General features: G+C 58.0%; 2 protein-coding genes across 6 annotated transcripts in view; one reads left to right on the forward strand and one right to left on the reverse strand.

Annotated features, from left to right (window-relative positions):
* Positions 1–993, forward strand: part of TRPC4AP (transient receptor potential cation channel subfamily C member 4 associated protein) — a 71,206-nt gene extending 70,213 nt beyond the window's left edge. Inside the window, exon 19 of the mRNA XM_032350879.1 lies at positions 70–993. Coding sequence (XP_032206770.1) covers positions 70–207 — 138 coding nt within the window. The 3' untranslated portion in view covers positions 208–993. The remainder of the gene's footprint in view (positions 1–69) is intronic.
* Positions 965–26,798, reverse strand: MYH7B (myosin heavy chain 7B). 5 transcript variants are annotated; one of them, XM_032350873.1, is made up of 42 exons: positions 26,594–26,798; positions 24,153–24,317; positions 22,792–22,898; positions 22,458–22,601; positions 21,904–22,060; positions 21,572–21,599; positions 20,430–20,526; positions 18,140–18,163; positions 17,865–17,957; positions 17,677–17,740; positions 16,592–16,690; positions 15,972–16,075; positions 15,718–15,856; positions 15,323–15,441; positions 15,081–15,230; positions 14,778–14,948; positions 13,198–13,377; positions 12,957–13,089; positions 12,794–12,870; positions 12,278–12,365; positions 11,959–12,076; positions 10,120–10,243; positions 9,894–10,030; positions 8,858–9,113; positions 7,647–7,889; positions 6,843–7,019; positions 6,608–6,753; positions 6,216–6,306; positions 5,741–6,130; positions 5,059–5,185; positions 4,848–4,966; positions 4,561–4,757; positions 4,087–4,436; positions 3,795–3,919; positions 3,569–3,684; positions 2,717–3,113; positions 2,508–2,633; positions 2,240–2,410; positions 2,042–2,146; positions 1,860–1,955; positions 1,291–1,428; positions 965–1,204 (listed from the first exon to the last, which is right to left on the reverse strand). In XM_032350873.1, exons 1-42 carry the CDS (start codon positions 26,781–26,783, stop codon positions 1,193–1,195), a joined length of 6,090 nt encoding a protein of 2,029 aa, XP_032206764.1. In that variant the 5' UTR covers positions 26,784–26,798; the 3' UTR covers positions 965–1,192. The 5 variants fall into 5 exon arrangements, with proteins under 5 accessions (XP_032206764.1, XP_032206765.1, XP_032206767.1 ...); XM_032350874.1 differs by lacking the exons at positions 22,458–22,601; positions 22,792–22,898; positions 24,153–24,317; positions 26,594–26,798 and adding an exon at positions 22,214–22,303; XM_032350876.1 differs by lacking the exons at positions 22,458–22,601; positions 22,792–22,898; positions 24,153–24,317; positions 26,594–26,798 and adding an exon at positions 22,154–22,172.
* Between the last annotated feature and the right edge of the window lie 1,125 nt (positions 26,799–27,923).

The following is a 27,923-nucleotide window of genomic DNA, read 5'->3' on the forward strand; positions in this document are numbered from 1 at the left end:
CCCCTTACCAAGGCGCTCCGCATGGTGCTGGGTTCCACCCGGGTCCTCTGCCCCTCTCTCTCTGCCCAGAGCTCCTGCATCAGCTTCTCCTACTGGAAGGAGACCGTGTCCATCCTGTTGAACCCAGACCGCCAGTCGCCCTCTGCCCTTGTCAGCTACATTGAGGAGCCCTACATGGACATAGACAGGGACTTCACCGAGGAGTGACCTTGGGCCAGGCCTCGGGAGGCTGCTGGGCCAGGGCCCGTGCGGGTGAGCGTGGGGATGTGTGCCACACGCCGTGCCCTGGCTGCATCCCCCCCTCCCCCCTGCCTCCCCGCTACTCTGCCTGCCCCAAGTCTTCAGGTACAGGCTTGGTGGGAAGAAGCATCTAGAAGCCCCTGGCCCTTGGGTCGTAGAGCCCCAGGTCATTGGGGGAACCTCGGTTCCCTCAAGCTCCCCATGATAAGGACAGGGACAGGATGCCCACCCTTCCTTCAGAAACCTGGGGCCCTGGCCCACCCAGAGGTAGAGGAACTTTTAAAAATAGCTCTGTCTGAGCTTTTGCCCAGTCTCTTGGCTGTCAGTCCTGGGGTGGGGAGGGAGGTACGGGCACCCTCCTCCAATCTGTGAGCCAAGCTTGCTCCGGCCTTTGGACCCAGGCAAAGGCTTCTGAGCCCCCTGGGCAGGGGTGGGGGCTACAGAGGACGCCGCCTTCCCCCACACCTGCCCCTCTGTCCCTCCCTCCCTTGTTTTCCTTTAGTTCCTCTGGTTCTGTTTGCTCACTGGCCGCTGTGTTCATCCCAGGGGGGCTCCCCTAGAAGTGGGGGCCTTTTTCTTCCATCCCTTGGGGCACAGGGTACCTGTGCCCTTCCTAGGGGCAGCGTCTCCTGCCTGAGCCCGCACACATAGGAGCCTGGCTAGGAGCACACCCTCGGCCCCTCCTTGTGTTGCCAATTTATTAACAACAAATAAAACGATTAAGTGGAGACTATTAAAGAACTTTATTTTAAATGACTGATGTGGACCTGACTTTTGTCCAGGGACCGTGTGTTCCTTTCTTCTCCTGAACCTCAGAGGAGGAGAAGGCCCCAGCTAGGGCTGCAGACTGGCATTTACTCAGGGTCCAGCAGGGCTTGGGGCAGACTGGGAAGAAGAGGCAGCAGGAGAGGGTGCGGGCAGGCAGCGTCTTCAGAGCCCAGAGACTCTGGCGTCACTCCTTGTGCTGGGGAGAAAGGAGTGGCTGCGTGAGCACCACCACGCGCCCCGGCCCCAGGCAGAGGGCAGGGGGTGCCCCGTGCAGCCCCTCACCTTGGGCCCTAGGGCATCCCGGGTCCGTGCCCGCAGCTTGTTCGCCTGGGTTTCTGCCATGTCTGCCCGCTCCTCTGCGTCGTCCAGCTCATGCTGGGCCTTGCGGTACTTGGCCAGGTTGGTACTGGCCTGCTGTTCCTGGGGGCAGGGGCACAGGCAGGCCTGGTCACCCTTTGGTAACTGGGAGAGGGGATCAGTCCCGTCTGACCCATCCCCAGAGAGGGCTGGCCTCTGGCCCTCAGCTGCTCCACCACTCCGTGCTCCCCTCCTCCCCCATGACCAGTAGGTGGGAAGCCAGGAGGTAGGGGGCAGCACTGCTTCCAGAGGCCCGCAGAAGGGGAAAGCACATGGGGTCCTCTGGGAGACAGAGTTAAGTCCTGTCTGTAGCCCAAGCTGAGAAGAAATTTTCCTTCTTCCCCCAGGGACGCTGGGGTCCCTGCCCACACACAAAACCAACACAGACACACAAAGCCAACCCTTGGGAGCCTGGGCCGCTGCTGCCCTCTGGCTGCACTGAGGGGGAGTTCCCAGCTGAAGGGCCCCGGGGGGCCCGACTCCTGTGCGCTCACCGCCTCCTCGAACTGGCGTTTGTAGCTCTTGACCTTGCTCTGCAGCTTGTCCACCAGGTCCTGCATGCGAGCCAGGTTCTTCCTGTCCTCCTCAGCCTGGGCAGGCAAAAGCAACTCAGGTCTTGGCCAGACCTGGCCAGCTCCAGGGTCCCCCCGCTACCAAGGCAGACCTGGTCACCCACCTGGTACGCGAGCTCCTTGACCCGGCGCTCGTGTTTCCGCACCCCTTTGAGGGCCTCGGCGTGCTTCTTCTGCTCTGCATCCAGCTCGGCCTCCAGCTCCCGCACCTGCAAGCAGATCCAGGGATGGGCCTGCTGCCCGGAGCCTGCCATCGGGCTGGCCCGCCCTGCCAGGGAAAGGACTGAAAGGGCCACACGAACCTTGGCCTCCAGCTTCTGCACCTGCTTCTTCCCGCCACGGAGAGCAGCTTGCTCGGCCTCCTCAAGCCGGGCCTGGAGCTCCCGCACCGTCTGCTCCAGCGTCTTCTTCATCCTTTCCAGGTGTGCACTCGTGTCCTGCTCCTTTTTCAGCTCCTCAGCCATCATGGCCGCCTGTCGGTGGAATGGGGTGCGGGGGAGGACATGGTCAGCAGGCGAAAGTCCTTTGGAGCTCCGATCCGGGCCTCCCATGGCCCCAGCCCAGCCTCACATCGGTGATGGCCTTTTTGGCCTTCTCCTCGGCTTCCCGCCTCTCCTGGGCGGCCTCCTCCACCTCCCCGCTCAGCTGGGTCAGATCCACTTCTAGCTTCTTCTTCTGGTTCAGGAGGCCTGTGTTCTGAGGAGGGAGAAGCAGAGCCTCAGGGCGGGAGGGCCTGCTGGCTGGCGCCCTAAGCCTCCCTGGGCCCCTCCTGTCCCCACCTGTGAGTGTAGGAGATTAAGGCGCTCGGTGGCCTCGAGCAGCTCCTGCTCCGCCAGTCGTCGGCTGCGCTCGCCCTGCTCCAGCGCGGCCCGCAGCTCCTCCAGCTCCGCGGCCAGCAGCGCAGCCCGCCGCTCCAGAGCCTGCGCCTGCTCTCGGAGCTCTGCCGCCAGACGCTGCTCCTCGTCTCTCCCCGCCTGTTCCTCCTTGAGCTGGGCCTGCAGCAGCCGCGTGGCTGCCTGCGCCTCCATGGCCTGGCGGGTGGCATGGCCCAGCTGCAGCTCGAGGTCGTTGAGGTCACCCTCCATCTTCTTCTTGAGCCGCAGCGCCTCGTTGCGGGCCCTTGTCTCTGCATCCAGGGAGGCCTGCAGGGACTCCACGGCCCGCTGGTGGTTCCGCCTGTGGAAAGAGAGGAGGAGAGTGGGCACAGGAGAAGGGGGTGGGCACAGGCACTGGACCAGCTCTTGCGCCCAAGGAATGCCGCACACGCAAACCCATTGTGGGAACAAATGAATTGTCCCTCCCGGGTTTCAAGCCTCTTGCGACTGCCTGTTATCCCTCAGAGCAAGTTCACAGGCAAAACCAAGGCTCCAGACAGATGGGGCTGAATCCTGGCTCTACCTGCACCTTGTAGCCCTGAGCAAGTCTTTTAGTCTCTGAAGTTCACCTCTAGACTGAGGACGATGGTCCTGACCTTGACAGAGCTCTAGGGCAGGGGTAAGCCTGGCAAACTCTGCCTGCCTGCCTTTCTCCTGCCCGCAGGTGGCCAGGACTGGAGGAATGGCAGCCTCCAGAGGAGTGGATGGGAGGTGGCACGCAGGTTGGGTGGGCAGGGATGACTCTAGGCCCCCTACCTCAAGTTAGTGCATTCCTCATCCTTCTCAGCCAGTTTCCGGTCCACCTCAGCCTTGACCTGGGACAGCTCCAGCTGGATCCTCAGAGTCTTGGTCTCCTCCAGCTCCAGGGCTCCCTGGAGCGCAGAGCAGGCAGTATGGGCACAGGGGCCACAAGCGTGTTACCGGAGAGCAGAGGCCCAGGAGCAGGGCGGTGCCCACCCCGGCCCTGTGGTCAGCCCCTGACCTCAGCCTCCTCCAGTGCGGCCTGGAGCTCACTCTTCTCCCCTTCCAGAGCCTTTTTTGCTTTCTCCAGTTCCTGGATGCTCTTCCCGCTAAGGCTGACCTGGTCTGTGAGGTCACTGATCTCCTCTGCAGAGGAAACAGGACACTGAAGGGCCGCCCCCATGCCTTCTGCTCTAACCCAGGTCATTTCATTCACTCGTAACTCCAGGGGGACCCCGCCAGGGTACCCTCAATGACTCCAAGGGCCTCCTGCTGACCCCACGGCACTTCTCTGACCCTGGGGTGGAGCATACCCTGCAGGTTCTTGTTCTCCCGCTTAAGCGTCTCCAGGGCCTCGAGCGCCTCCTCGTGGCTGTGTCGCAGCCGGAAGAGCTCAGTGCCCAGGCTGCGGGCCTCCCTCTGGGCAGCCTCCAGCTCCCGCTGCATCTCCTCCTCCTGCCGCCGCCGCTCCTCCAGCGCCCGCTCCAAATGCCGCTGCTTCTTGTCCAGCGCGGCCGCCGCTGAGGTGGCCCGTTCCAGCTCTAGGGTCACGTCCTCTGACTCCGTCTGCAGTCGCAGCTTGGCCTTCTCCAGGGAGGAGCACTTGGCGTGAGCAGCCTCCACTCCCTCCTCTGCTTCCTGCAGCCGCAGGGCCAGCTTCTTTCTAGGCCATGGAAGCAGACAGTGGGAGGCGGCTCAACAGTGCCCCGTCTCCCCTCGCCCCCTGATGGCTCGGAGGCTTGGACACCACCCCTACACGGTGACGGCCCGGTGAGTAAGGCACTCACTTGGCCTCCTCCAACTCCTCGGTCCTCTGGATGGCATCTGCCTCGTACTTGCTCCTCCACTGGGCCACCTCAGCATTGGCCTTGGACAGCAGCCGCTGCAGCTCGGCCTGGGCCTCTACTTCCTCCTCATGCTGCTCCCGCAAGAGGTCACAGTCGTGCCGCAAAGCCTGTACGGCATGGGCCAGCGCACTCTTGGCCTGCAGGGACCGCAGGAACTTCAGCATGGGACTGGGCCAGCGGCCCCAGGCCTACCCTGCCCACTCTGGGGCGGCCAGCGGCCAGACCACCTTGCTCTCCTCCTCCAGCTGCCTCCGCAGTTCCTCCAGGCTCTGGGTGGCCGAGGCCTTGCCCCGGCTCAGCTGACTAATCAGAGACTCCTTCTCCTCAAGCAGGCGGCTCAGCTCCCCTGCAGGCCAAGGGGTGAGCCAGCAGGTCAGGCAGGCCCTCGAGGCGTGGCACCAAGGCCCCCGGGTGGCCCAGCTGAGCCCCTGGCCTCACCGCTCTCAGTCTGCAGCCGCCCACGCTGAGTGCTTGCATCTGCCAGCTGCCGCTGCAGCTCCTCCACCTTGATCTTGGCCTCACTCAGCTGATCCTCATAGGTGCGGCACAGCTTCTCTGCGCTGGCCTGGGATCAGGGTCAGGAGTCAGAACAAGTTTGTCAATCACAAGGCAGTGGCTGGGGCTGCCAGCCAGAGGATGGGACACTGGGGTTGTGAACTAAAAGGCTAGATGTGGGCTCAGGAAACAACGGGAGAGCAGAGCCCCAAGTTCAATGTCAAGAGATTCTACTGCTGGACCGTTTTTTAAAAGATAGGTGTCAGAAGTGAGAGGGCCAGGGTGAGGTTAGGATACTGGAGCCTGAAGTCAGCTGCAGACTGGTCAGAGGTCAGCTGTCAGGACTGGTGGTACAAAGGTCAAGGGCCAAGGTTGGATGCTGGGGTTCAGGAGAGGAACAGTCAGGATAGAGATCAGGGACCAAGATGTTAAAATTAGATGCTAGGTCAAAAATGACCTAGTCAGGGCACAGAGTTTAGTAGGAGTCAAGGTTTGAGGTCAGGACAGGTGTGGGGTTGGGGCTGAATGACAGGTGAATAGGTCAGGGGTCAGGTTCAGGTACAGGGTCAGGCCTAGAGATGGGTGTGGGATCCGAGCTCAGGAGGGTCAGTAAGGGGGCAGACACCTTGCTGCGGGCCAGAGTCTCCACATTGGCGCCCAGATCATCCACCTCCATGCGCAGCTCGCTCTTCTCCTTTTCCAGCTTCTGCCGCACGCGCTGCAGACTGTCCACCTGCTCGCCCAGCTCGGCAGCGCTCTCGGCCTGCTTGCGGCGCAGGGCAGCCACCGTGGCCTCGTGCCGCAGAGCCGCCTCCTCCAGTTCCCGCCGCAGCCGGCCCAGCTCGGCCTCGCGCTTGCGGCACCCCTCCCGCTGCCCCGCCGACGCCCCGCCGGCCTCCTCCAGCCGCTCGCTCAGCTCCTCCAGCTCCCGGGCCGCCTCTGCCCGCTGCTTCTCCACTCGGGCCCGGGCCGCCCGCTCCGCCTCCAGCTCCTCTTCCAGCTCCTCCGCCCGAGCCTGGGGACAGGCACACAGCAGCTGGCACCTCCTCCGAGCACACTAGTCCTGGCCCTACCCACACCCCACCCTGTGCCCCACACACCTGCAGTTCCTTGATCTTCTTCTGTAGCTGTGCCCCGAGGAGCTGCTCGTCCTCTACCCTCAGGTTCAGCTGACTCAGCTCTGAGTCCTTCCTGGGGGTGGTGTGCAGCGTGAGCCAGGCCAGGGCCGGACTGCCACTGACCAGCCTGGAGGTGCCCCGCCGTCCAGTCTCCCAGCTCCCCGCCCGAGGCACCCAGCCCTAAGGGACCGCCCCCACCCCATGGTCCCTCTCAACCCCCCCAGCCCTGAGCCTGGCCTGGGCCCTTGGTCCAAGGAAGGCAGGACACTCTGCCTGCACACTAGCGACCCCCATCTCAGTCCTCCACGCTCAACTTCTGCAGCAATGCCGCCTGCTGGCCAGGGGCTCAGGTCGGCTGCCCACCGCATGCCTACTTCTTGAGCTTCTCCTCCAGCTGCTGCTTGTCCTGGGCGGCGTCCGTCACTGACTCCTGCGTCAGTTTGAGGTCACCCTCGAGCTTGCGCCTCGCCCGCTCTGTGTCCATGCGCAGCTTCTTCTCTTGCTCCAGGGAGCACTCCAACTGGGGGGTCGGGGGGGGGCAGGTTCAGCTGCCAGGCCCAGCTGCCACGCCCCCAACCCCTGCTGGCCTCTGCTGGGACCAGGACTCACATCTTCCACTTGCTGCTCCAGCCGGAGCTTGGCCTTGGCCAGAGCGCTCACACGGTCCTCCTCGGCCTGCAGGTCGCCCAGGGCCTGCTGGTGGGCCTCCTGCAACGCCTTCTTCTCCTTGGTGAGTCGGGCCACCGACTCGTCCAGGGCTGCCATCTCTTCCGTCAGGTTCTTCACCTGTGCCAGTGGTGGGGTCACCATGAGGACGCCCCCCCACACTCTGGTCCGAGAAGCCACCCTCCAGGTCACAGTGACCGGCTCTTCCAGCTAGGGGGCCTTGGGCAAGTCAGTCCACTCAGCCTCAGTTCTCAGTAGACGCCAGTTTCCTTCACTGTAACAGGGGGTCTGGGCGGTCCTGGCTCCCTCGCGCCCCGCTGTGAGCACCCGGGCAGGCACCCGACCCCGCGCCTGCCTCCCTCCCTGTGTAAAAGCGTCCACGCTCCCGCTCCCACGAACTGTGTGGGGCTGTGGGAGGGCCTGATGGCAGAAGGCACGCAGTGGCAGGCGGGGCACGCAGAGCTGGGCAATGGGCCTCCTGCCCTCGAGAGGCCACGGTCCTGGGCGGATGCCTGGTGCTAGCAGCTGCTGAGCGCCTAGGCCCCGCGCTGAGCGCCCGCGGGAGCTACTCACGCTGACTCCTCAACCACCCAACCAGGTAAATGCTGTTCTTGACCCCATTTGACAGATGAGCAAACTGAAGCCCACAGAGAGGAGGGGACCCGCCCTCGGCCACCCAGCAGGGGTGTCCTAGAGCCCGGAGGGAGAGCAGCAGCTGCCTGGCCCCACGGCCGGCCGGGCCCACACCTTGTTCTCCGTGGCTTGCTTCTCCTTCTCGGCCTTGGCCAATGTCAGCTCCAGGTCATCAATGTCCTTTTTGAGCTCTGTGCACTCGTCTTCCAGCTTGCGCCGGCGGGCGGCCAGGTCGGCGTTCACCTCCTCCTCGTCCTCCAGCCTCTCGCTCAGCTCCTTCACCTTCGCCTCCAGCTGCACCTTGGACTTGATCAGCAGGTGGCAGCGCTCCTCTGCGTCCGCCAAGTTTTCTTGCTCCTGGAGAGGGACGTGGGGAATGGGGCAGAGCCAGGGCCGGCTAAATCAGCCAAGGGAGACCAGGCTGGGCCCTGAAGAAACTTCTCATGTCCACGCCAAGTCCTGACCCCCATGCTCAGCTGGGCTCTGGGGACCAGGAATGCTCCTAAACCACCTGCTCGGGGCCCTGAAGGGGCTCAGGTGTGATGGAATGAGGGCTCAGGAAGAGAGGCAGGAGCTGAAGCAGAAGCATCCAGAGGGGAGCATCAGACAGGCAGGGGGCAACCCAGAGTGACACCCGAACAGGCTCGAGGAGAGAAGTTCCGGGCTGAGGCATTCCGGGAGGACGGGCAGCAGTGCCCCGGCTCGGCTGGGCTCCTCTCTCCCACCTCGCCGGCTCCTCACCACCTGGCTGCCTGACAGTCTCCGCACCAGCAGGTGAGTCTGGTGACCACACCCTGTCCTCCCACCAACGTGTCACCAGAGCTACCATGGGGGCTGGTGCACAGGGGACACTCAGTGTTCGGGGAAGGAACGAATGCCTCTTTGGACTTGGAAAGATTCCAGACCCTTGATCCCTGCCCTCTGGCTATTACTGTTACTTGCCACCTGGGGTCCCAGGGGAAGGGAGCAGAGGTGTGTCTCCAGGAGGGCAAAGGAGGGTGGGCTGGGGAGATGGGGCTCAACTGCGGGTTTAGCAGGAAGCCCAGGCAGCGGGAGGTGGGAGCATCAGGACGTGTGGACAGACGGACTCGGAGGGTGGGGAAGCCAAGCACGGACATGAGCCCACAGGCCTCCTGTCACGGCACATCTGGGACTGGGAAGAAAGATCCAGATCCTGAGCACCTGGGGCACACCAGGTCCACCCCGGCCCAGAGGGAGGGAGCATGGCGGGGTGGTGTTTCCTCAAAGCAGTCTGTTTTCTGGGGTGCCGGGGGTGGGGGGGCACGGGTCACCAAGGGAAACTCCCCTTCCCTTCCCCCACTCACTGCCTGCAGCTGCAGGGCCAGGTCATTCTTCTCCTGGGTGACACTGACGTGGGTCTCCTCCAGCTCCTGGCGCTTGGCCTCGGCAGCAGCCAGAGCCCCGCGGAGCCCCCGCAGCTCGGCCCGCAGGGCGGCCAGCTCCTCCTCGGCCTGCGCTGAGCGCAGCAGCGGCTTCATCTTGAAGAAGAGCTTCATCCAGGACCAGTTCTTGACAGCGTTGAAGGCACGGATATTCCACTGGATGGTGAACAGGGCGTCCCTGGAGGGGGGAGGGAAGCCACAGGGGGCCGGGAGGCTCAGTGCTGCCCTCCCAGTGACACCCCGGATGGTCTGGGGCCCTGGGCGAGGCTCGGCACTACACGCTCTCAGGGTGATCTCCCTTCACCTTCCCGGCAGCCCTGTAGGTTGGTCTGATGCCTCTGCTTTCTAGGTGAGCTGGACAAAGAGGTCCAGGGACCAACGGGGCTGCCTACAGGGCAGGGGTTCACAAGCCCTAACTATCCCAGTGGCCCTTGCAAGTGTCCTGAAGACACTAGGAGTGGGTCCTGCTATGCTCTGGGCTCTGGGGTCGGACTACACAGGGCTCTCACCCCACGTTAGTCGCCCTGCCCCCCTGCCGACCAGCTGTGTTGGGGTCTCCGCCTCATATGGTGGCCCTCCTGGGGCTGGAGATCATCACAGCACCCACCTCAGGGGACTGTCACACACCTTAACCAAGATTATGCAAATAAAGCCTCTGCCTGGGACTGGCACTTCTAGAGTGTTGAAAAACACCAGTTGTCATTATTACCTGTCTGGGCCACACTCCCGGTAGCCTGCAGCGCAGGGAAAGGTGCTCTTACCCCAATTTTTGAGGTGAAGAAATGGAGACGGACAATTGAGGAGCACAACACAGAACCTGCCCCTCAGAGCCACCCAACTAGCCCCAGGGGCCAACTAAGCTGACCCACGCGACATACTGGCACGCACCATGGAGAGCCTGGGGGTTCCACCCCCTCCCCAGCCAGCTCTTGCCCGCCTCCCCCCCACCCCCGCACACCTGCCGCCCAGCAGGCGCTGGTACTCCAGGCGCATGAGGCGGCCCCGGCTCCGGGCCTGCAGCAGCGTCAGAACCTTAGCCAGACGCTGGTCACGAAGCTCCTCCAGGACCCCGAGAAGCCCAGCTTTGAAGAACACCTGGGGGTAGGGGGAGGCACCAGGTGGAACCCCAAGCGCCTGCGTGTTGTCCATCCCCTGTGACCACCCTCCATCCTGGGTGCCCCGACCTTGGTGTGGCCAAACTGGTACTGTGTGTGGTCAATGTCCAGGGAGCCCAGGAGCTTCTCTGTGGCCTTCCTGCTGTCCATGAAGGTGTCATCTGGGATGGCACCGGGGTTCAGGATACGGTACCTGGGGGAGCAGGGAAGAGCTGGTGAGGAGGGGGCGGGGCAGGGGAGGGAGGGACAATCATCGCTGGGCCAGGGAGGAGGCTGCAGACTGCCCCACCGAACCAGCTGGTGGGCAGCGTGGCGGCCCGGGGGCCTGAGCATGTGCTGCTTAAAAAGCTTGGGCTGCGTTTAAATGCATTTTTTCTTTACATTTGTTAAGAAACTGTATTTACAATGGGCATGCAGCACTTTCATAATATTTTAACTTATAATTTTTTATAATTCTTTTTTTTTTTTTTAGAAGGCAAAAATAGGGGCTCCTGGGTGGCTCAGTCGGTTAAGCGTCTGTCTTCAGCTCAGGTCATGATCCCAGTGTCCTGGGATAGAGCCCCGCAATGGGCTCCCTGCAGGAAGCCTGCTTCTCCCTCTCCCATTCCTCCTGCTTGTGTTCCCTCTCTGTGTCTCTCTCTGTCAAATACATAAAAATTTAAAAATTTTTTAAAATAGAAGGCAAAAAAATACAACAAAGGTGATATGGTACAGTGTATCAAAGCTGAAGGAACATTTGAGGGAGAGGATTCTAGAGCAAGGGTTCACGGTGGCTGTGGCCACGCTGTGAAGGCCAGAGAACCATGAAAGCTCCCTCCCAAGGACACTGAGGAACAAAGCGCGTCTCACTAGGCTATGGGATATTTTGTAGCCCTAACAAAATGAGTGACGCCACACGTCATTATACACCTGAACCCACGCGGTGTCCCAACACCATGCGCAAACCCCGATGTGAACATCCACTGTGACAGAGGTCCCACTCCGGTGAGGGATGCTGATCGTGGGGGAGGCTGTGCATGTGGGGGGCACAGGTATATGGGAAATCTCAGTACCTTCCCCTCCACGTTGCTGTGAATCTAAAGCTGCTCTTAAAAAAAATCTTAATTAAAAGAAAAGAGAAATCATGGTGCAGACTTTCTGTCTGAGGACTAACAAACTCACAAAATAAGGGTGGAGGCCTGGGCGGCTGACAGTGTGCACACACGAGACAGCACGCATGTGAGCGTGCCCACCGTCTTCATGTCAACACACGTGGGTATGTCGTGACCCTGGGGACTTCAGGACAGGGAGGGAACTATGCACACCTAGAGCCTAACAAACTCAAACTTTCAAAACCAAGGGGAACTAAGAGTGCTCACTGGCTTTACATAAAGTCTAGTCTCTGGGGACCCTCACTCAATCCCCAAATCCACACCCGGCTCTGCCTGACCCCCCTTCAACATCTCCCCTCAGGTATCTGCTGAAGATGTTTCAAGCCCTACCCTCCATCCCCCAAAATATCAAAAAACCCTGTCTTGGTCTCTCAGTAAACCACCAAGTCCCCAGTGGCTTGGCCCCAAACCTGGGATCCTCCTCCTTCTTATTCCCTATTCAACCCACCAACACAGCCCACTGGCCACTGGCTGTGCCGCAAACACACAAGGCAAGCCTGCTGGCTACTCCCCCAGCCTGCTGCTGTCTCAGCCGCCACCACCTGCCCTGAGAGGTCTGTCCAACCCCCTCCTCGGTCCCGGTGTCCCTGGTGTCCCCCTCAGTGCCTGGAATCTCAGTCCTCGGACCTTGATCCCTTTGGCTCTAAGTGTACGCCCTTCCCGTGCCCTCGGGCTGCTGCCTCCACCTGGAGGAGAGCAAAGGGGAAGGGAGCTGTGTAGGACCTGGGGGTGGGGGTGGCGGCAGGGAGACACCCACCGCTGCCGGAAGTCCGCATAGAGCAGCCTGTTGGGGAAGCCCTGGCGACAGATCCGGATCCCCTCCAGAACCCCGTTGCAGCGCAGCTGGTGTAGCACCAAGAAGGCATCCATGACCCCTGGACGTGGTGGGGGTTCAAGGGAGAGGTTAGAAGTCAACGGACACATCTTCATGTCCCAGAGAAAGACCACCGGCCCACAGAAGGGCTTTCTTCAGGACCGTGTGGGCCCCAAGAAGAGGGAAGACCCAGCTTCTCAGGTCGGCCCTGTCCCCTCCCTCCAATGGTCCCACCCCACAAACCCAGCCCTGGGGAGACTACCTGGGGTCTTGTTCTCATTGGGGACAATGCAACGGACAAAGTGGGGCTGTGTGGCCCGCAGGTTGGTCATCAGCTTGTTGAGATTCTCCTGGCGGTGGGAGAGGGGAGAAGGCACAAGAGGGGCAAGAAGCAGAATTGGAAACCACAGCGGATCAGCCCGCTAAGGACTGGTGAGCCGGCATCTAAGCATGCCGCTGCGCATCAGTCCTTTCACTCCGATCCTTGTGACCCTCTTCCCTCTTCTGCTTGACCGGGTCCCTGTCACTGTCACCGAAGCCTTCACACCCCGACCCCACCCAATTCCCTTCCCTCCCACAGACCCCGCGGCTCCCTGCCCAGGCAGCGTGGGGACGGGAAGCAGCACAGACTTGCTGTGATGTTCACGTGGAGAGGAGTTAAACATCACTGCAAGTCTTAACGGCCGCCCGCCCAGGGTGCAGGGGACCGAGCAGGGACCAGGGACGGGGGTGAATGATGGCAGGGGAGGACCTGCACGGGGCCCACCCTGGGCCTCACCTTGTGCAGCTGGGACACCGTCTGGAAAGATGCTGCCTTCTTACGCTTCTCTTTCACCCCAGACTTGGGGGGCTCGGCTAGGAGAGACAGGGGGCCAGTCACTCTAGGGGACGCCACTCTGTGAGTATCCTACAGGATGAAGATCTTGGCCCTCTGTACTCACTGGAGCAGGAGCCTGCGTAATTCTCATAGAGGGTAGCCAAGAGCTTGTTTTGCGACTTTTGGAAGATAGGGACCACCGTCTCATTCAGTGGGTCCTTGTTTTTCTCCAGCCAGCCCACGATGCTGTAAGGCACCTGGCAGAGAGCGGACAGGTGCTGAGCAAAGGCAGCGTTGGGTGAGGGACAGAGAGCCGAGAGAAGGGAGGAGGGCAGTCAAGCGTTGGGATTCCAGCAGGCACCTACCACGCCCGCATAGTGGACCACCTCAAAGTGGGCCTGGTATTTGCGCTTTTTGTCAGGCCGTGGCTGCTGGAAATTGGGTGACTTCCCCGCATGATTATCGTAGAGCTTAGCCCGGAAGCTGGCATCTGAGGCCTTGGGGAACATGCATTCCTCCTCCAGGATGGACAGGATGCCCAGTGGCTGCGGACAGGGAATAAGCTTGAAGGGCTGCCATCAGGCCAGCCCATCCTGGCTGGGCCACATCCCCATATCCTAGAGCCCTTCCTTCTGGAAACCTTCCCAGATGCCCCAACCACCTATTGGGAGGGACAGAAATCACACAGGTGCCCAGGAGTCCCGTCTTCTAAAAGAGGAGTTGGTGGCTTGGCTGCCAGCCCCCTGGGCACGAGTCACACTCTGGGCTGTCCTCTTCACTCACAGCTGCACAAACTCAAACTGTTGCCATTCACCTCCCGACGTCTGTGGTCTCCTCCTGACACCTGTGGTCTCTCTCTCTCTGTCGCGCACACACTCTCTCTCACACACACACAGCACCATTTTAAAAAAAGCAGTTGGAATTTTGGCTTCCTCACTTACTAGCGGGGGGGAGGGGGGGCATTGGGCCTCAATTTCCTAACCTGCAAAGTGGGGAATGAATATTTCAAGCAAAAACACTGCTGACCCCCTAAATATGCCAAAGCAGGAGATCACAGAAACGCATAAAAACCACCTGCTGCACGAACTCTTGTGGGGTTTTCAACAACATTCAATGTTCAAAATGCATTTTCAGAGAAAAAGTAAGATGAGAAATGAGTGCGTGTCTATAAAAGAAAACGTGCGCCCAGGATAACGGGTTTGGAGGAGGCTTACCCAGGTGCCAGCTACAGGCTATACGAGGTAGAGGATTAGGGGGAAACGTTTTCTTCCCCCCTTTACTTCTGATCTTTCAAATTTTCTTTGATTTTTCTTTCTTCGGGTCTTCGTACAATGGGGAAATAGGTGTAACCAATCCAATGAAGAAGTGGACAGACCCGGGGCACCAGGGCTCAGTGGGTTAAGCCTCTGCCTTTGGCTCAGGTCATAGTCTCAGGGTCCTGGGATGGAGTCCCACATTGGGCTCTCTGCTCAGCAGGGAGCCTGCTTCCTCCTCTCTCTCTGCCTGCCTCTCTGCCTACTTGTGATCTCTCTCTGTCAAATAAATAAAATCTTTAAAAAAAAAAAAAAAAAAAAAAAGAAGTGAACAGACCCTACCACCCCCCCGAACCCCACAGGATTTCCTCGGGAACTGCAGAGCTGTGTGTGCCCACGGGACCATGGTCAGCGGTGCTGGGTGAACCCTCACACGTGTTCACCAACACACACTCACACTGCCTCCAGCAAACCTCACGGTGACGCACATTGCCATTCACACATGCGCATGCGCACGTGCACACACACACACACACGGAGACACGTCACAGCCGCGCCCCCACACACAAGCTCACATCACTGCGCAGACGCACACGCATGCACGTGTAGGCTTGCCCACGCTCGCTCACCAGCCTGTGGGCCTTTGTTCCCGCTCACTCCCCACACCCACACCCCCTTGCCCTGCGCCCCACCTTCTCGATGAGGTCAATGCAGGGCTGCAGGTCCAAGCCAAAGTCGATGAAGACCCAGTCGATGCCCTCGCGCTTGTACTCCTCCTGCTCCAGCACGAACATGTGCTGGTTGAAGAACTGCTGCAGCTTCTCGTTGGTGAAGTTGATGCACAGCTGCTCGAAGCTGTTGAACTGCGGGGGGCGGCGCTGGGCTCAGTGGACGGGCATGGGGACCCGCAGAGGACAGGGTGCGTGCGACTTTACCCCCACCCACCCGGGGTGCCCCGCCCTGCAGGAAACAGAGCCCAGGGCCCCTGCGCGCACCTCAAAGATCTCGAAGCCCGCGATGTCCAGGACCCCAATGAAGAACTGCCGGGGCAGCTTGGTGTCCAGGGTCTGGTTGATCCGCGATACCAGCCAGCGGAACAGCCGGTCGTAGGTGGCCTTGGCCAGCGCCCCCACAGCAAACACCACCTGGACGTGTGTACAGACTGGGCTGGGACCCGACAGGAAGGGAGTCCTGCCCCAGCCATCCCCAGGGGTACCCTGGCCTGTGAGCCACTCACCTGCTCCACACTCTGGCCCTTGGTCACATACTCATTCCCTACACGCACTCGGGGGTGCAGAAGGCCCTTGAGGAGGTCCCCACTGCTGACCCCCATCAGGTAGGCAGCCTTGTCAGCACCTGGCAGGGCACACAGGTGGGTTAAGAAGGAGGCGGCCAAGAACATGGGCACCTGGGTGCTCTACCAGCCTCTGCCTGGGGTTGGGAGAGGTGGAGTTCGGGCCAGGCAAACCGTATGGCTCGGGAGGGTGAGGGTCGGGACTTGAGAAGTCAGGGGTTACAACCAGGGCCAGGTAAAACTGAGGCCAAATGTTGTGGACAAGGGTTAGGGTTGATGGTCATGGATAAGACACGGGGATCAGGGTCAAGGCTGATGGCCAAGTCAGGATCCCTCACTCTCAGTGCCGTCAGCCTCGGCCTGCTCCTCCCGCTGTTTCTGCTTGAACTTCATGTTGCCAAAGTGCAGGAGGGCCCCCACGATCTTGTAGCAGGCGCACTTCTCATCCACACTGAAGCCCAGGATGTCCATGGCGTGCTATAGCAGGGGACAGAAGGATCAGAGAAGGCCTGGGCCCACCAAGTGAAGGGCGCCGGGACTGCCCCGATCTCCACCCAGCCCCCCGCTCTGCCCCCCTCCACCCCAGACATACGTCAGTGGCCATGAGCTCTTCCCCATCATCCATATTGTCCACAGTGATGACACCCTGGCTGCAGAAGTGGTAGTCGTAGGGGTTCATAGACAGAAGCAGCATATCTGGGGGGCCCGGGGAGGAGCATTGGGGGTTTGGTCGTGTTCACTCAGCTAGTCTCCTCCCCCACATCCCCGCATGAAAGGTCCTGGGGGCCACCCTGGCAGGAGACTCTGGGGCCCTCCCAGGACTTCTGTGTGGCTGAGTTTCTCACCCCCTCCCCCATGCCCATGGCTTTGCTTTCTTCATGCTTCTCTGAGGAATGAGCCCAGGCCTAGCTCCACATGGCGTGCTAGGACACTGGGAGGACCACACTCTGCCCTTTTGGGGTTTGTAAGAAAGGGAAGCTGGGCCGAGACGGAGCCACTGCTCCCCCCTTGGTGCTAGACAAAGCCTCTGCAGTCCCAGGATAGCAGAAGGGACAACCAGGGTGATGACACCCAAGGGCCCGTTTCCCAGTACGAGAAGGAGAGAACTCAACAATAACCAGAAGTCCCAGCCAAGGAGTTTGGGGGAGGGGAAGGCAGTCCCACGCTGCCTCGTGGGCTCTGACACCCGCTCTATCCACCCCTGCCTCTCACCCTGTAGCTCTGGCTTCTTCCCAGAGAGGATCTGGTAGTAGACGTGGTAGCCTCGCTCCCCGGGCAGCTGGAAGATCACTCGCGACTTCTCCAGGAGATCTAGGAGAAAGAGGGGCACCGGCCTACCATCCCGTTTCTCCCCAGACTGGGACACCCCGGCAGAGCTGAGGGGGGCAGCGAGGAGGTACCAGTGAGGGTCAAGGGTGAGTCGAGAGGCGCTGTGTCCACACACAAGCCTGCAGATACTGAAGGGTGTCAGCGTGGGAATGTGCATCTATAGGTCTGTGTGTCTGACAGGGGTCGGGGGTGGGGGTTATCTATGTTTGTCTTTCATCTGTGCTTCGTTCCTTCATCCACAGACCACGCTCCTTCCCTTCAGAGCAGAGCTGGTGTGTCAGTGACGCGTGGAGCTAAGCTCCCACGTGTCTGCAAAGGGGTCGGTCAAGGAGTAAATGACGATGTTCCTTGGTCATCATGTGCCTGTGGCTCATCCGTCGGGGTCTGGCCATGAATCCCATGGTGGGGAATGGTCAGTGCAGGGCCTTGCTGCAGCCAGGGACCTGGTGTCCCAGTAGCGGGGCGGGTCAGGTGGGAGGGGCAACAACCCCCTAAGAGGCGGGAGTGGAGGCTTCCAGAAGGACAGGGACTCTGTGTGTACATGAGACTGGAGCAGGTCGAGGGTACAGACCTGCCCTACTGGAGGCCAGAGAAAGAACTGAGGTGGGGTAAGGACCCAATCACAAGGATCCTGACTGGCCCAGTGAAGAACTGGGTCTCTATCTTAAGGTAATGGAATCTGGAAAAGGATTTTAAGCAGAAATATGATGTGATCAGATCAGCATCTGAGACAGGATCACTCTGGCTGGATGATCAAGCAAGGAGTGGAGGCTGGGAGACCTTACAGAAGCTGGTGGAACGATCCAGGTGAGAGTGAGGTGGGTAGGACTGGGCAGTGGCCAGGGGATGGAGAGAAGTGCCTGGAACAGGTGGGAGCACCAGGACTTGAGGATGGCTGCTCAGTCTGAGCGGAAAGACCCAGGCCTCCGCCCCCTTCGCCACCCTCTCCCACCCTCCCCGAGACTCACAGCTGTCAATATCGGCGGATGCCAGCTTCCCAGAGGGGCCGAAGTGAATACGGATGAACTTGCCCTGCGGGCAGAGGGGCAGGCTCAGCCGGGACCCAGCCATCTGCTGGGCACTGGCTGCTGAAAGCTCCCACCACCCCCATCTCCCTGCTGCCAACCCCACCCCCTCCCCCGCCGTGGCCACTCACAAAGCGGGATGAGTTGTCATTCCGCAGGGTCTTGGCATTGCCAAAAGCCTCCATGGCAGGGTTAGCCTCGATGATTTGATCCTCGAGGGTGCCCTGGTGACAGCAGTGTGAGGGGTCTGTCAGCCCCGGTGTCCCTGAATGGGAGACCATGGGGCCCAACGGTGCTGGGGTTCGGCCCAAACTGGACAATCCCTTGGGTCGGGGGGGGGGAGTAAGGGGGGTCCCTGGGGCCTCATTATCACTGCCTGCCCCACCGACCCTGGCCCTATACTTACCCCAGTCTTTGTGGCCGGAAATTGCTGCAGAGAGAAAACAACATGAGAAAGTATGCAGTCTCAGCGGGCTGGTGGGAGGGGGCGGCAGTGGTTAGCGGGACAGTGAACATTAGTCACCCCAGCATGTAACCCCCACGCCCCTCCCCAACCCTGTCAGCACCGTTAGAAGGAGAAATGCTAGAAAGTGGGAAGGAGCCTGGCCCCGGCCAGCGGCCAGAAGCAAGGGGCTGTGTCTCAGGGTCTCCGGCTTGCAGCCCTTCCCCTCCCCCAGCTCTGTTTCTAGTCTCTTTCATATCCCTTCATTTTCCACTCCAAGAAGCAGCCCCTGCCCAAAAAGCCCAAGGGCTTCCTGACTAAAATCTCCTCCCCTTCAGAGCCCAGCTCAAATGCCCCCTTCTCAGGAAGGATTCCCTGTGCTCTGAGGCTAGAGGAGCCCCCTTCTGGCTGGAACCTTCTCCCCCCTCACCTCCCTTGGTAAGAGCTCTCCTCACACTTCTCCTTTGTCCTGGGACGAGCTGCATCCCCATCACGCAATTAATTGCCCGTAGATTATTAGACAAGATGGCCCTGGAGGTGCATATAATTAGCCCTAAGTCGCAAATGAGGAAACTAAGACTCAGAGCAGGAAAGTGACCTCCGGGCCACACAGTAAGTGAGGGACAGGGCAGGGACTGAGCCCAGGCGTCCTGTCTCCGACACCACAGCCACCGCACCTCTCATCTAGAGGGACCCGCTGAATGAGGGGATCTTCCTCCCTTCCTCTCCCAGCCTCAATCTTGTCTTCTGCCCATGTCCCCTTCTTTCCCTTCCCCACCCTGGCTCCCTGCAGTCTGGGAAGAAAGGGAGAGGAAGGAAGGGGAGGGTTCTGGAATGCCAGGTGCCAGGCGGCCAAGGGACTCTGGCTACTCACTCACCTCCAGGGAGCCCAAGACTTAAAAATCCCCCCCAAAGACACTGCTGGGGGAACCAAGGCTGGAGGCAAGTGGCAAGAACCCCTCCTTCCGAGCTCCGTCCCCCACACTCACATTCGGGGCCTTTTGAACAGGGCTCTCTATGGCAGATGTAATCAAATTTGGGGGCCAAGGGAAGGGGATTGATAAAGCTTTTTAAGTTCCAGCATCCATGGACCCTGTGAGCCAGCCTTTCTTCCCACAAACTCCCTTGCCTGACGGCCCCACACACCACCTTGCAGAGCTCATGTCTGCCCCGCCCTTCCCAGCTGCACCCCTGCCAGCTCTGGCCTCTTCCTGCCCTCCCTTCCGTTACTGGACCAAGCCCCAACTTTCTGCAGCATCCTCAGAGACACTGTGGGGTAGGGGGGTTCAAAAACGGGGTGGGGAAGGGAAGGAGCAAAGAGCACCAAAAAGTCAACAGCAAAAACAAAACACCAAAAACAACCACCACCACACCAAAAAAAAAAAATAAAAAGAAAAAACAAAAAAAAAAAACAAAAGCAAGAAAATCAAATGAGGGGAAAAAGGAAAAGGTAAAAAGAAAAACAACTTTAAATGGGAAAAAAAAAAAAAAAAGAGAAAAGAAAAAGAAGAAAGAAAAATGCCCCAGAATAAAGCAAGGCTTAACAGGACCAGGAGTGGGTGCTGAGTAGGAGGTGGCCTTGGGCTTCTGGAAAGAAAAGGCAGCCCGTTTTGGGGGTGGAGGAGCACACACAGAGCTCTGAACAGCTGGCCCTGAAGGCTAAGAATGAATGTTATACCCGGAAAACAAAAATAAAACAAAACATTGGTCCCCCATTATTTCAGAAATTTCAAAAATCCATACAGAAATCACAGGGTGAGAAACCACCCCCTGACCCTGGCTGTTGGGACTGCCAAGTGGCCCTGGCTCTGGTTAGGCTCCATCAGCCTGCTTTTTGATTGACAGCAGGTAACTGTCTTTGGTGCACGAAAACCAAGAAAACCACCACCTCGGAGTTAAAAGCTGCCTATTTGGTAAACTTTCAAAAATAAGAAGGGAAGGGAAAATTACATAAAAAGTTTAGGAACAGCTGTGGTCCTGCCCCTCTGTGTTACAGGTGGGGCCACTGAGGCACGCCCAGAATTGGGTCCCACGGAGTGGAAGAGGCGGTCACAGCCTCTCTCTTGGTCAAGCCTTGCTCAGGCCAGAGTCTGCCACCAGGGTGGGAGGCTCAGGCAGGGCTGGAGGCTCTGGGGGATCAACTTTCTAAAAAGGAATTAAAGAAAAAAAAAAACAAAAAGAAAGAAAAAGAAAAGAGAAACAGTGAGAAGCAGTGGAGAGAGTGGGGAGCAGCGCCCGTGTGGGCGAGTCTTACGGCCTTCTTGCCCGGCCCGTCTCCCAGGGCAGCGACGATGGCAAAGTACTGAATGACCCGCTTGGTGTTAACCGTCTTACCGGCCCCCGACTCTCCGCTTAGACGACACAAACATGAGTCACCAAAGCCCATCTGGCCACTCAAATTCCCCTCCCCCCCCCAACACCCCACCCCACAATCAGGGCCACGTTCTACTTCTCCCCACCCAGCTCCCAACTCAGGACCCCCCACTCAAGACCCTCCAGGGACAGATCAACCCTCGGAGGTGCTAAGGGTTTATAAAGCAAGTCAGGGCAGAACACCTGTGTGAGATGAGAACACACGTGATGATACCACTGTCTACTGAGCCCTAACGTCGGTGCCAGACACTGGGCCAAGAGCTTTACCTGCACTGGCTCGTTGACGCCTTAGAAACCCCGTAAAGCAGGCATCATCACAGCCCCTATTTTATGGGTAAGGAAATAGGACTCAGGGAAGTTATGTAAATGTCTGTGCTGTGTGCCAGGGCTGACTCCTTATAGCTCTGCATAGTAGGTAGGTAGGATTGTTCAGTTTTACTGATGGGACTCAGGGGCCCAAGGGTACCAGCACAAAATGGATGTGTGAGAACTTGAACCCAGATCCTTCTGGTTTTACAGGTCTTGCTTTTAACCACCAGACTGCATGCACACACACTCACACACAATGTTCATACTGGCTTGGCATGAACTTGGCATGTACGAATTCTACCACTTTCTCATAGGTGCAAATGAAAAATCAAAATAAGATTCAGAGGTAAGGAGACTGTAAGGAGGAAAGGGAAAGTCATCTCCTCCCTCCCATCGAGTCAGAACCATAATTTTTCAAAATTTTCGAAAGATCAAGGGGGGCAGGAGCAATTCCAGGTCCTGGTGGGGAGGGAGTATCAGGGCTGGTGATCACTCCAGTGCTTGGGGATCCCTTCCCTGTCCACCACCCCATAATGCATCTGCCCAGAAAGGGGACAGAGAATATGCTCTAATTTAGCTTGGATACCAGCTCCAGGTGGTAGAGGGCCTGCCCTAAGTGCTTTGGAAATCAACCCTGGGAAATGATTTTAGTTCCACTCCCCTCTTGCCAGGTTGCCAGCACTTCCCACCACACCCCCAGAGCCCCACACTCACGTGATCAGCATGGACTGGTTCTCTCGGTCTGGAGGAAAGGGTAGGAGATAGAGAAGTTAGCCAAGGTAGGGAACCAGTCACAGGTGCAACACTGTATATCCATGGCCCTGGGGCAGGCCCTCCACCACCCAGGGCCAAAAAGGGAAGGACCAAGTGGGATCATCCAGACTGTGACCAGCTCCCACTTGGAAAGACAGAACGCTATGCTGGGAGTGTCCAGCAGCATCAAAAGGGAAGCAGTACACGTGGAGGGGATGGGGTCCTTTACAGGGGCCTCCCTGGATTGGGGGTAGAGGTCTTGGGTGAGGGAAAGGAGTCCAAGCGGCTCTTACTGCGCAGCATGTCATTGTAGGCGTTATCTGCCACTGCATATATGTGGGGTGGGGCCTCCGAGCGGCGCTTTCCCTTGTAAGCAGCCACCACGGAGGCCGTGTACACCGGGAGCCATTTGTAGGGGTTGATGGTGACACAGAAGAGGCCCGAGTACGTCTGAGGAGAGAATGTAAGGTGGGTTATTGAAGGCCAAGTTCCTACCCTCCGGCCCCAGCCCTCAAGAAACCTTCCCTGGCCCCAGCAACATGCCCCAAGCGGCTGTCCGTGCCCGCCCCAGCCCTCGCTCCGGCCCGCAGCCCGAGGCCCCACCTCCACATTGCCACGCCAAGCCTCTAGCTCCAGCTCCGCCCCTGCACTCCAGGAGCCGGTCCCCCTTTAGCCCCGCCCCCGCCTGGAGCCCCGCCTCCCCAGGGCCATGACATCACCCTGTCCCACCCTTAGCCCCGCCCCTTCCCCCGTGGCCCAGTCCCCACAGCGCAAGGGCTCTTCCCCTAGCCCCGCCCCTACCTCTGTGGCCCCACTCCCCCCTCCCGTAGCCCGGACCATGGCTCACGTAGATCATCCAGCGAGCATAACGCTGGCGCAGGTTGTGCAGCACTGCCGCCTCGTTGAGGTGCGTCATCATGGCCATGTCCTCCAACAAGTCGAAGCGGGGCGGGTTCATGGGCTGCAGCTCTGCTTCGCGCACCATCAGCACCTGTCCGGGAGGCCATATCGTGGGAGGCCTTAACACAGGGCGGGGTGGCAGACCGGCAGGAGCCGACTAACCTCAACCTCTTACCCCTGTGCAACCCCCCACCTCCTTTCATTAAGTTTGCTAGCTCCAGCTAGTAAGGTGCTGCACCCCAGGAGACAGAGAAGCTAATCCCAAAAGAGGGGAGCCAAACCTTTTGGTCTTTGGTCTCCACATTGACTCTGCCCCCAGTAGCCTCCGACTTGATCTCGGCCTCCACGTAGGCATCCTGTTCATCCGGTACCCAGACCCTCTTCTTCCCTGGTTGGGGGGAGAACATTGGGGCTTGAGAAGGCTGAGGCACATCTGGGGCTGGGGGCCCAGCTGCAGTTCCCAAGCCATGTCAATAGAGCTATGCCCCTCCCATGAGCCCCTCTGCCAGGATGCAGGGAATAGACAGAGAAGATCCTTCCACGCCCAGGATCCTGGAAGGGTAGAGCAGGGAGAGTCTACCGGGATCTCTTCAGAGGGCTTCCCTGACTGAGTTAACAGTCCCTTACCACCCACTTGGGTTCAGATTCCGGTTTTTGCCTTATCTACCCTCCGACCTTGGGAAAATCCCTTTCTCCTGGGTCTGTTGCCTCCAAGGCAAAATATTATGGGCATCTCCCGAGGTCCCATATGGAGCAGCCCTCAACATCGGGAACATAATTCTAGGTTCTTCCTCCCCCGTTTTGCTGAAAACTCAAGCCCACTTCTTCTAATTCCGTGTCTTACCTGGCCAGCTGGTCCCCAAGCTTCAGGGAACCCCTATGTCACAGTGGTTAAAGGCATGGACTGAGATTGCAGACAGCCGGATTCTGTTCCCTGTCCTGCTACTTCTAGCCAAGTGCCTTAGTCAGGACCAGCTACATAACTTGCAGGCCCTGGTGTTAAAATGCAGGTCCCTTGTTGAAAAAATTATTACGAATTTCAAGATGGTGATTCCAGAGTGTTAAATCAAGCAGGAGGCCCTTCAGCAGCAGAGCTTGCATGCCCATGAAGCTGGCTTTGGCCCTGGTCCCCACCCCTCCCCAGGTTGTTGAGATGATGCATGGGAAGTCATCCACTCAGCCTGACACAAAATAAGACACATTGCCTATTGTTATTATTGTCCTATGAGCAAACCAAGTCATAAATAGTAGTCTTTATTCCTGTCTTTGGCTCTATAGAAAGCACTAAAAATAACTCAGGTTAAAAAAGCACAGGTTTTATGGACACCAGCCTACATCCATAACAGTTGCTCTCATCTTGGAGGCCTCAGGCTCCAGCCACAGCCTGCTGCTCCGGAAGACAGGGAATACGGTCCCATTTTACAGAGGAGCAAACCGAGGCTTGCTCACAAACATGCGTAATGTACACAGGGTCTCTGAGAACATAGCCTTAGGACCCTGGACTCTGAGGCAAAGGGCCAGGGCTAAAGCGGTCATGCCAGAGTGCTCCTTCAGCCCTGAGCTCAGTGCCACCACCCCTCCCCACTCCCGTTCTGAGTTCGTAAGGGCTACACTGTGGCTGTGCTCTCCTGCCTTCACTTACCATCCCATGGGACAGTGTGCACCTTCATCAGGTCCTGGTAGCTCTGGCGGAGGTACCGGGCAGACTCCCCAAGTTCACTGACATCCATCATGGTGGTGGCACGGAGAGGTGGAGGACGAGGGACTAAAAATTTTGGAGGTTCAAGGCAGTCCAAGGCATCAGGCACTGGAAGATGGCAGCAACGGAGGAACTAAGGGCCCCGGGGCCCCAAACTGGGACATGATTCAAAACCCAAAAGGCCTAATATTCAGCGATTCCCTGGGGGTCCCCATCTCAGCCTCCCTGGTGAGTCCCCAACATACACACACACACTCAAACACCAGAGCATCCTTCCCGCGGATACAGAGACTCGTGCCCACCCATGGGGACCCTCACCCCTTGGTTCCAACTTCAGCCCTGATCACCCACCTCAGCACTACGGTGAGGGCTGGGAGCTGCGCCACCCCCTTTTATTGCCACCGTCAAGGTCAGCGGAGGAGAGCTATGTCAGCAATCTCCACGTGTTACAGCCCCCCCAGCCTGGCCACAGGACACAAAAGGCAAATTCCCTTTTATCTCTACCAGCACAGCCCCTGGGCTATTTTTACCTCCCATTGTCATGGGATCACAAAGGCGGAGAGAGACACTCTTACTAAGTGATAGGGAGGCTGGGATTCAGAGACCAAAGGGGCAGGGACAAAGCCAGGAGACATCTGAGAGAACTGAGGAGCTCCAAGAGAGAAACTGAGTCACAGGGAGTCTGATCCACCCAGAAAAAGACTCATACCCCCAGAAACAGAGAGCAAGGAGACTCAGAGAGGAAACCACAGAATGCCTTTTGGGACCATTTGGCACAACCTCTTGATACATCCAGAGAAACTGAGGCCCAGAGAAAAGAAATCACGGGCAAGTCTCACAGATATGCCACAGCAGAGACCTGAACAAAAAGAGAAGCAGAGAGAGTGAGACATCCCTCTCCAATATGGGATGCGGTGTCTTTCTTCCCCACCTCTATCCCATCTCCCTGGGGTCCCCTAAGGAAATCATACATGAAGAAAACTAGACCAGGGACCACAGGCATGAAAGAGTAATTTGGCTGAAGAGAAAGCAAAATGAGGAAATCAGAACACTTAGGAGATATTCACGATTCCCAGGACACCAAGTTCTCACTCTCGGCCCCCTCCTGCACCCCACTCTCAACAAGGGTTGAGCACACTGGCGTTCAGTCTGTTTTAGATGGGCTTCGGGATACACCAGGCCACTTCCAGGCTCTCCTGTCCATCACCCCATTCAGGACCTGGTGACACCACAGAATTTCAGAGTCAGAGAATCAAAGGATCCTGGAACCTGAGACAGTGGACATGAAGAAGCACACAGGTGCAGAGCCAGGAGTCCAACCAGATGTCAGGCTGAGCTCCCACAGAGAAATCCTCCATACCAACTGGCCACCGATTCCAAATACATGGACATATCTATACTCTATAAAATATATAGAAAATGGGGCACCTGGGTGGCTCAGTGGGTTAAAGCCTCTGCCTTCGCCTCAGGTCATGATCCCAGGGTCCTGGGATTGAGCCCTGCATCAGGCTCTCTGCTTAGCGGGGAGCCTGCATCCTCCTCTCTCTCTCTGCCTGCCTCTCTGCCTATTTGTGATCTCTGTCTGTCAAATAAATAAATAAAATCTTAAATAAATAAATAAAATATATAGAAATAATTTCAAGGATACATTTTCCACCGTATGTAGTTCAAAGCTGGTGAAACTAATGCAGGATGACAAAAGTGGAAGAGGGGTCCTTTGGGGGACAGTAATGAAGGAATAAGGCACAAGAGAAGCCTCTGGAATGCAGGAAACACTAAAGACTGATAACAGCAGTGGGGGGGTGGTACACAGGTATGTTCACCCTGTGAAACTAATAGAGCTGTGCATGGAAGATGTACGTATTTTATTGCTTGTGTGTTATAGGCAAAGTATGTTTAAAATGCATGGCCAGATTTGGCAGTATCTGTTAAAATTACAAACGCCCAGACCCTTTCTGGAACATATCCTACAGAGATTCCATGTTATGAAATGATACAGGTGTCCTTTGGGTGATGTTTAGACTGTTTCCCAGTCTTTGTGCCAACCAAAGGGCAAGAGCTTGGTCTATGTCCCCCAGTACCTTACGGAGCATCTGCCCATAGAAGAAAGTCAGTAAATCTTTGCTGAATGAGTGTAAGAACTGAACTTGATGGACAGTTTAAGATTATAGGGTTTTACTCTCATGGGGTCAGAGACAAAGGGGCTATGCTTAAGCAATTTATAGGAAGCTCAGGAGGTGGGGAAACCCTGCGTGCTATTCGGAGATGCTCAGACAGAAGGTTTCTTTTCTCGGGCCCCAGCAATCGAATTAGCCTGGAGAATCAGAACCTCTAATGAGCCTAGCTTATACCAAATACAATGTGAGTCTGAATTCTAGAATTACCTGCTCGGTGTATACACCTGGGGCTGAGAAACCATCCAGAAGAAATGGGTCTGGCATTGCCCTGTAGGTTTGCTTCTACTGCTCGGGGCCCGCCATCCTGCTGAGATGACGCAGACAAAAATGACAAAGCACTGGGGAGATCCAGAATGCACCCGAGAGAGGCACCAACTGCCACGATCTGCAAGGACATAAATACGCAACTGAACTTCTGTACGTGAAGAGCGGTCTGGGAGCAGAGGGAGCCTGTGTGGTTTGTGGTGGACTCAAAGCAGGCCCACGGGGTGGTTACAAGGGAGCGGTTGAGATACACACACAGAAAGGGGCTCTCGCATCCTTAGAGCCAGTCAGCAATGGAGGAGGCTGCCGAGAAGAAAATGAGCCTGCCGACAGCAGTGAGGAACCATGCACAGGGGGCACAGGGCTTGCAGCTTTAGACTGGGTAACCTCAGCTGCTCCGACTTTAGGACCCTAGGATTCTAGAACCGCCGGAAGCTTCATCTCTTCATAATCACCTTCTCATCCCAACTAACTCACCCACAGAATAGCTACTGTAGACAGTCCAAAGTCCTTCTTCCTGCCTGTACTTCCCAAGATTAGGAGTACCAAGCCAAGACATGTATGCACCTTGGTTTACAATCCTGGAGTGTTAAAACTGGGGTCACTAGAGCACTGGAGTGCTAGAATCCAGGGGCAGAAGACTTGAGGCAAATACGACAAAATGTGTACAATGCTTTGTTAATTGTTCTCTGTAGTTTCCTGTATCTTTTATATCCCCCTCACCTCTGCTTTCCCCTCTCTCCAATTAAAGACAGCAGGGCATGAGAGATCAGGAGCATCAAGGCTGAGAGGGAAATCATCCCATCTAGACCCTCAGCTGAGCTGAGGACATGGAGGCCCTGATGGGGACGGAGGGAGCCCGGGCCAGACTCTGGGACCCCACCCCCAAGGTGAGTGCTCTACCCGCCCCACCCGCCCCCCGCTGCGGGTGCCAGCAAAGGAGAAAGCAGTCATGGTGAGAACCGCATGGGGGTCACTGGGGCACCCACGGCCTGGCGTTCAGTATGTCCAGCCACCTGAGCTGTAGGGACTCTCTCCAGAAATCACTCTGAGAACCACACTTCTCAAGGGACTTCATTAAGGTGCTGATAGTGCTAGGAAGGACTGTCAAGGAGGTACTCCAGCCTCAGTGCTCCTAGGCCCCCAGACCTAGGCGGCTCCGATTTCCCTAGGTTGAGGGCCTATTGCTGCCTTTCAAGGTGACAATGCTGGAAGTCCCCTACCTACAATCTTACAGCAGAGCCAGGGAACCTTGGGCCTGGCTAGGAACAGA

Source organism: Mustela erminea, chromosome 7, assembly GCF_009829155.1.
Source record: "Mustela erminea isolate mMusErm1 chromosome 7, mMusErm1.Pri, whole genome shotgun sequence".
NCBI lineage: Eukaryota > Metazoa > Chordata > Mammalia > Carnivora > Mustelidae > Mustela > Mustela erminea.

What these genes read in the sequence shown, in the direction of transcription:
- MYH7B (XM_032350873.1), bottom strand. Translation starts at nt 26,783, where the DNA reads ATGTCCTTGCAGATCGTGGCAGTTGGTGCCTCTCTCGGGTGCATTCTG. An exon ending in ACCAGTTTGGCCACACCAAG is followed by an intron (nt 10,031 to 10,119) that starts GTCGGGGCACCC and finishes CCCTACCCCCAG; the next exon opens with GTGTTCTTCAAAGCTGGGCT. An exon ending in GAGGAATGCACTAACTTGAG is followed by an intron (nt 3,114 to 3,568) that starts GTAGGGGGCCTA and finishes CTCTTTCCACAG; the next exon opens with GCGGAACCACCAGCGGGCCG.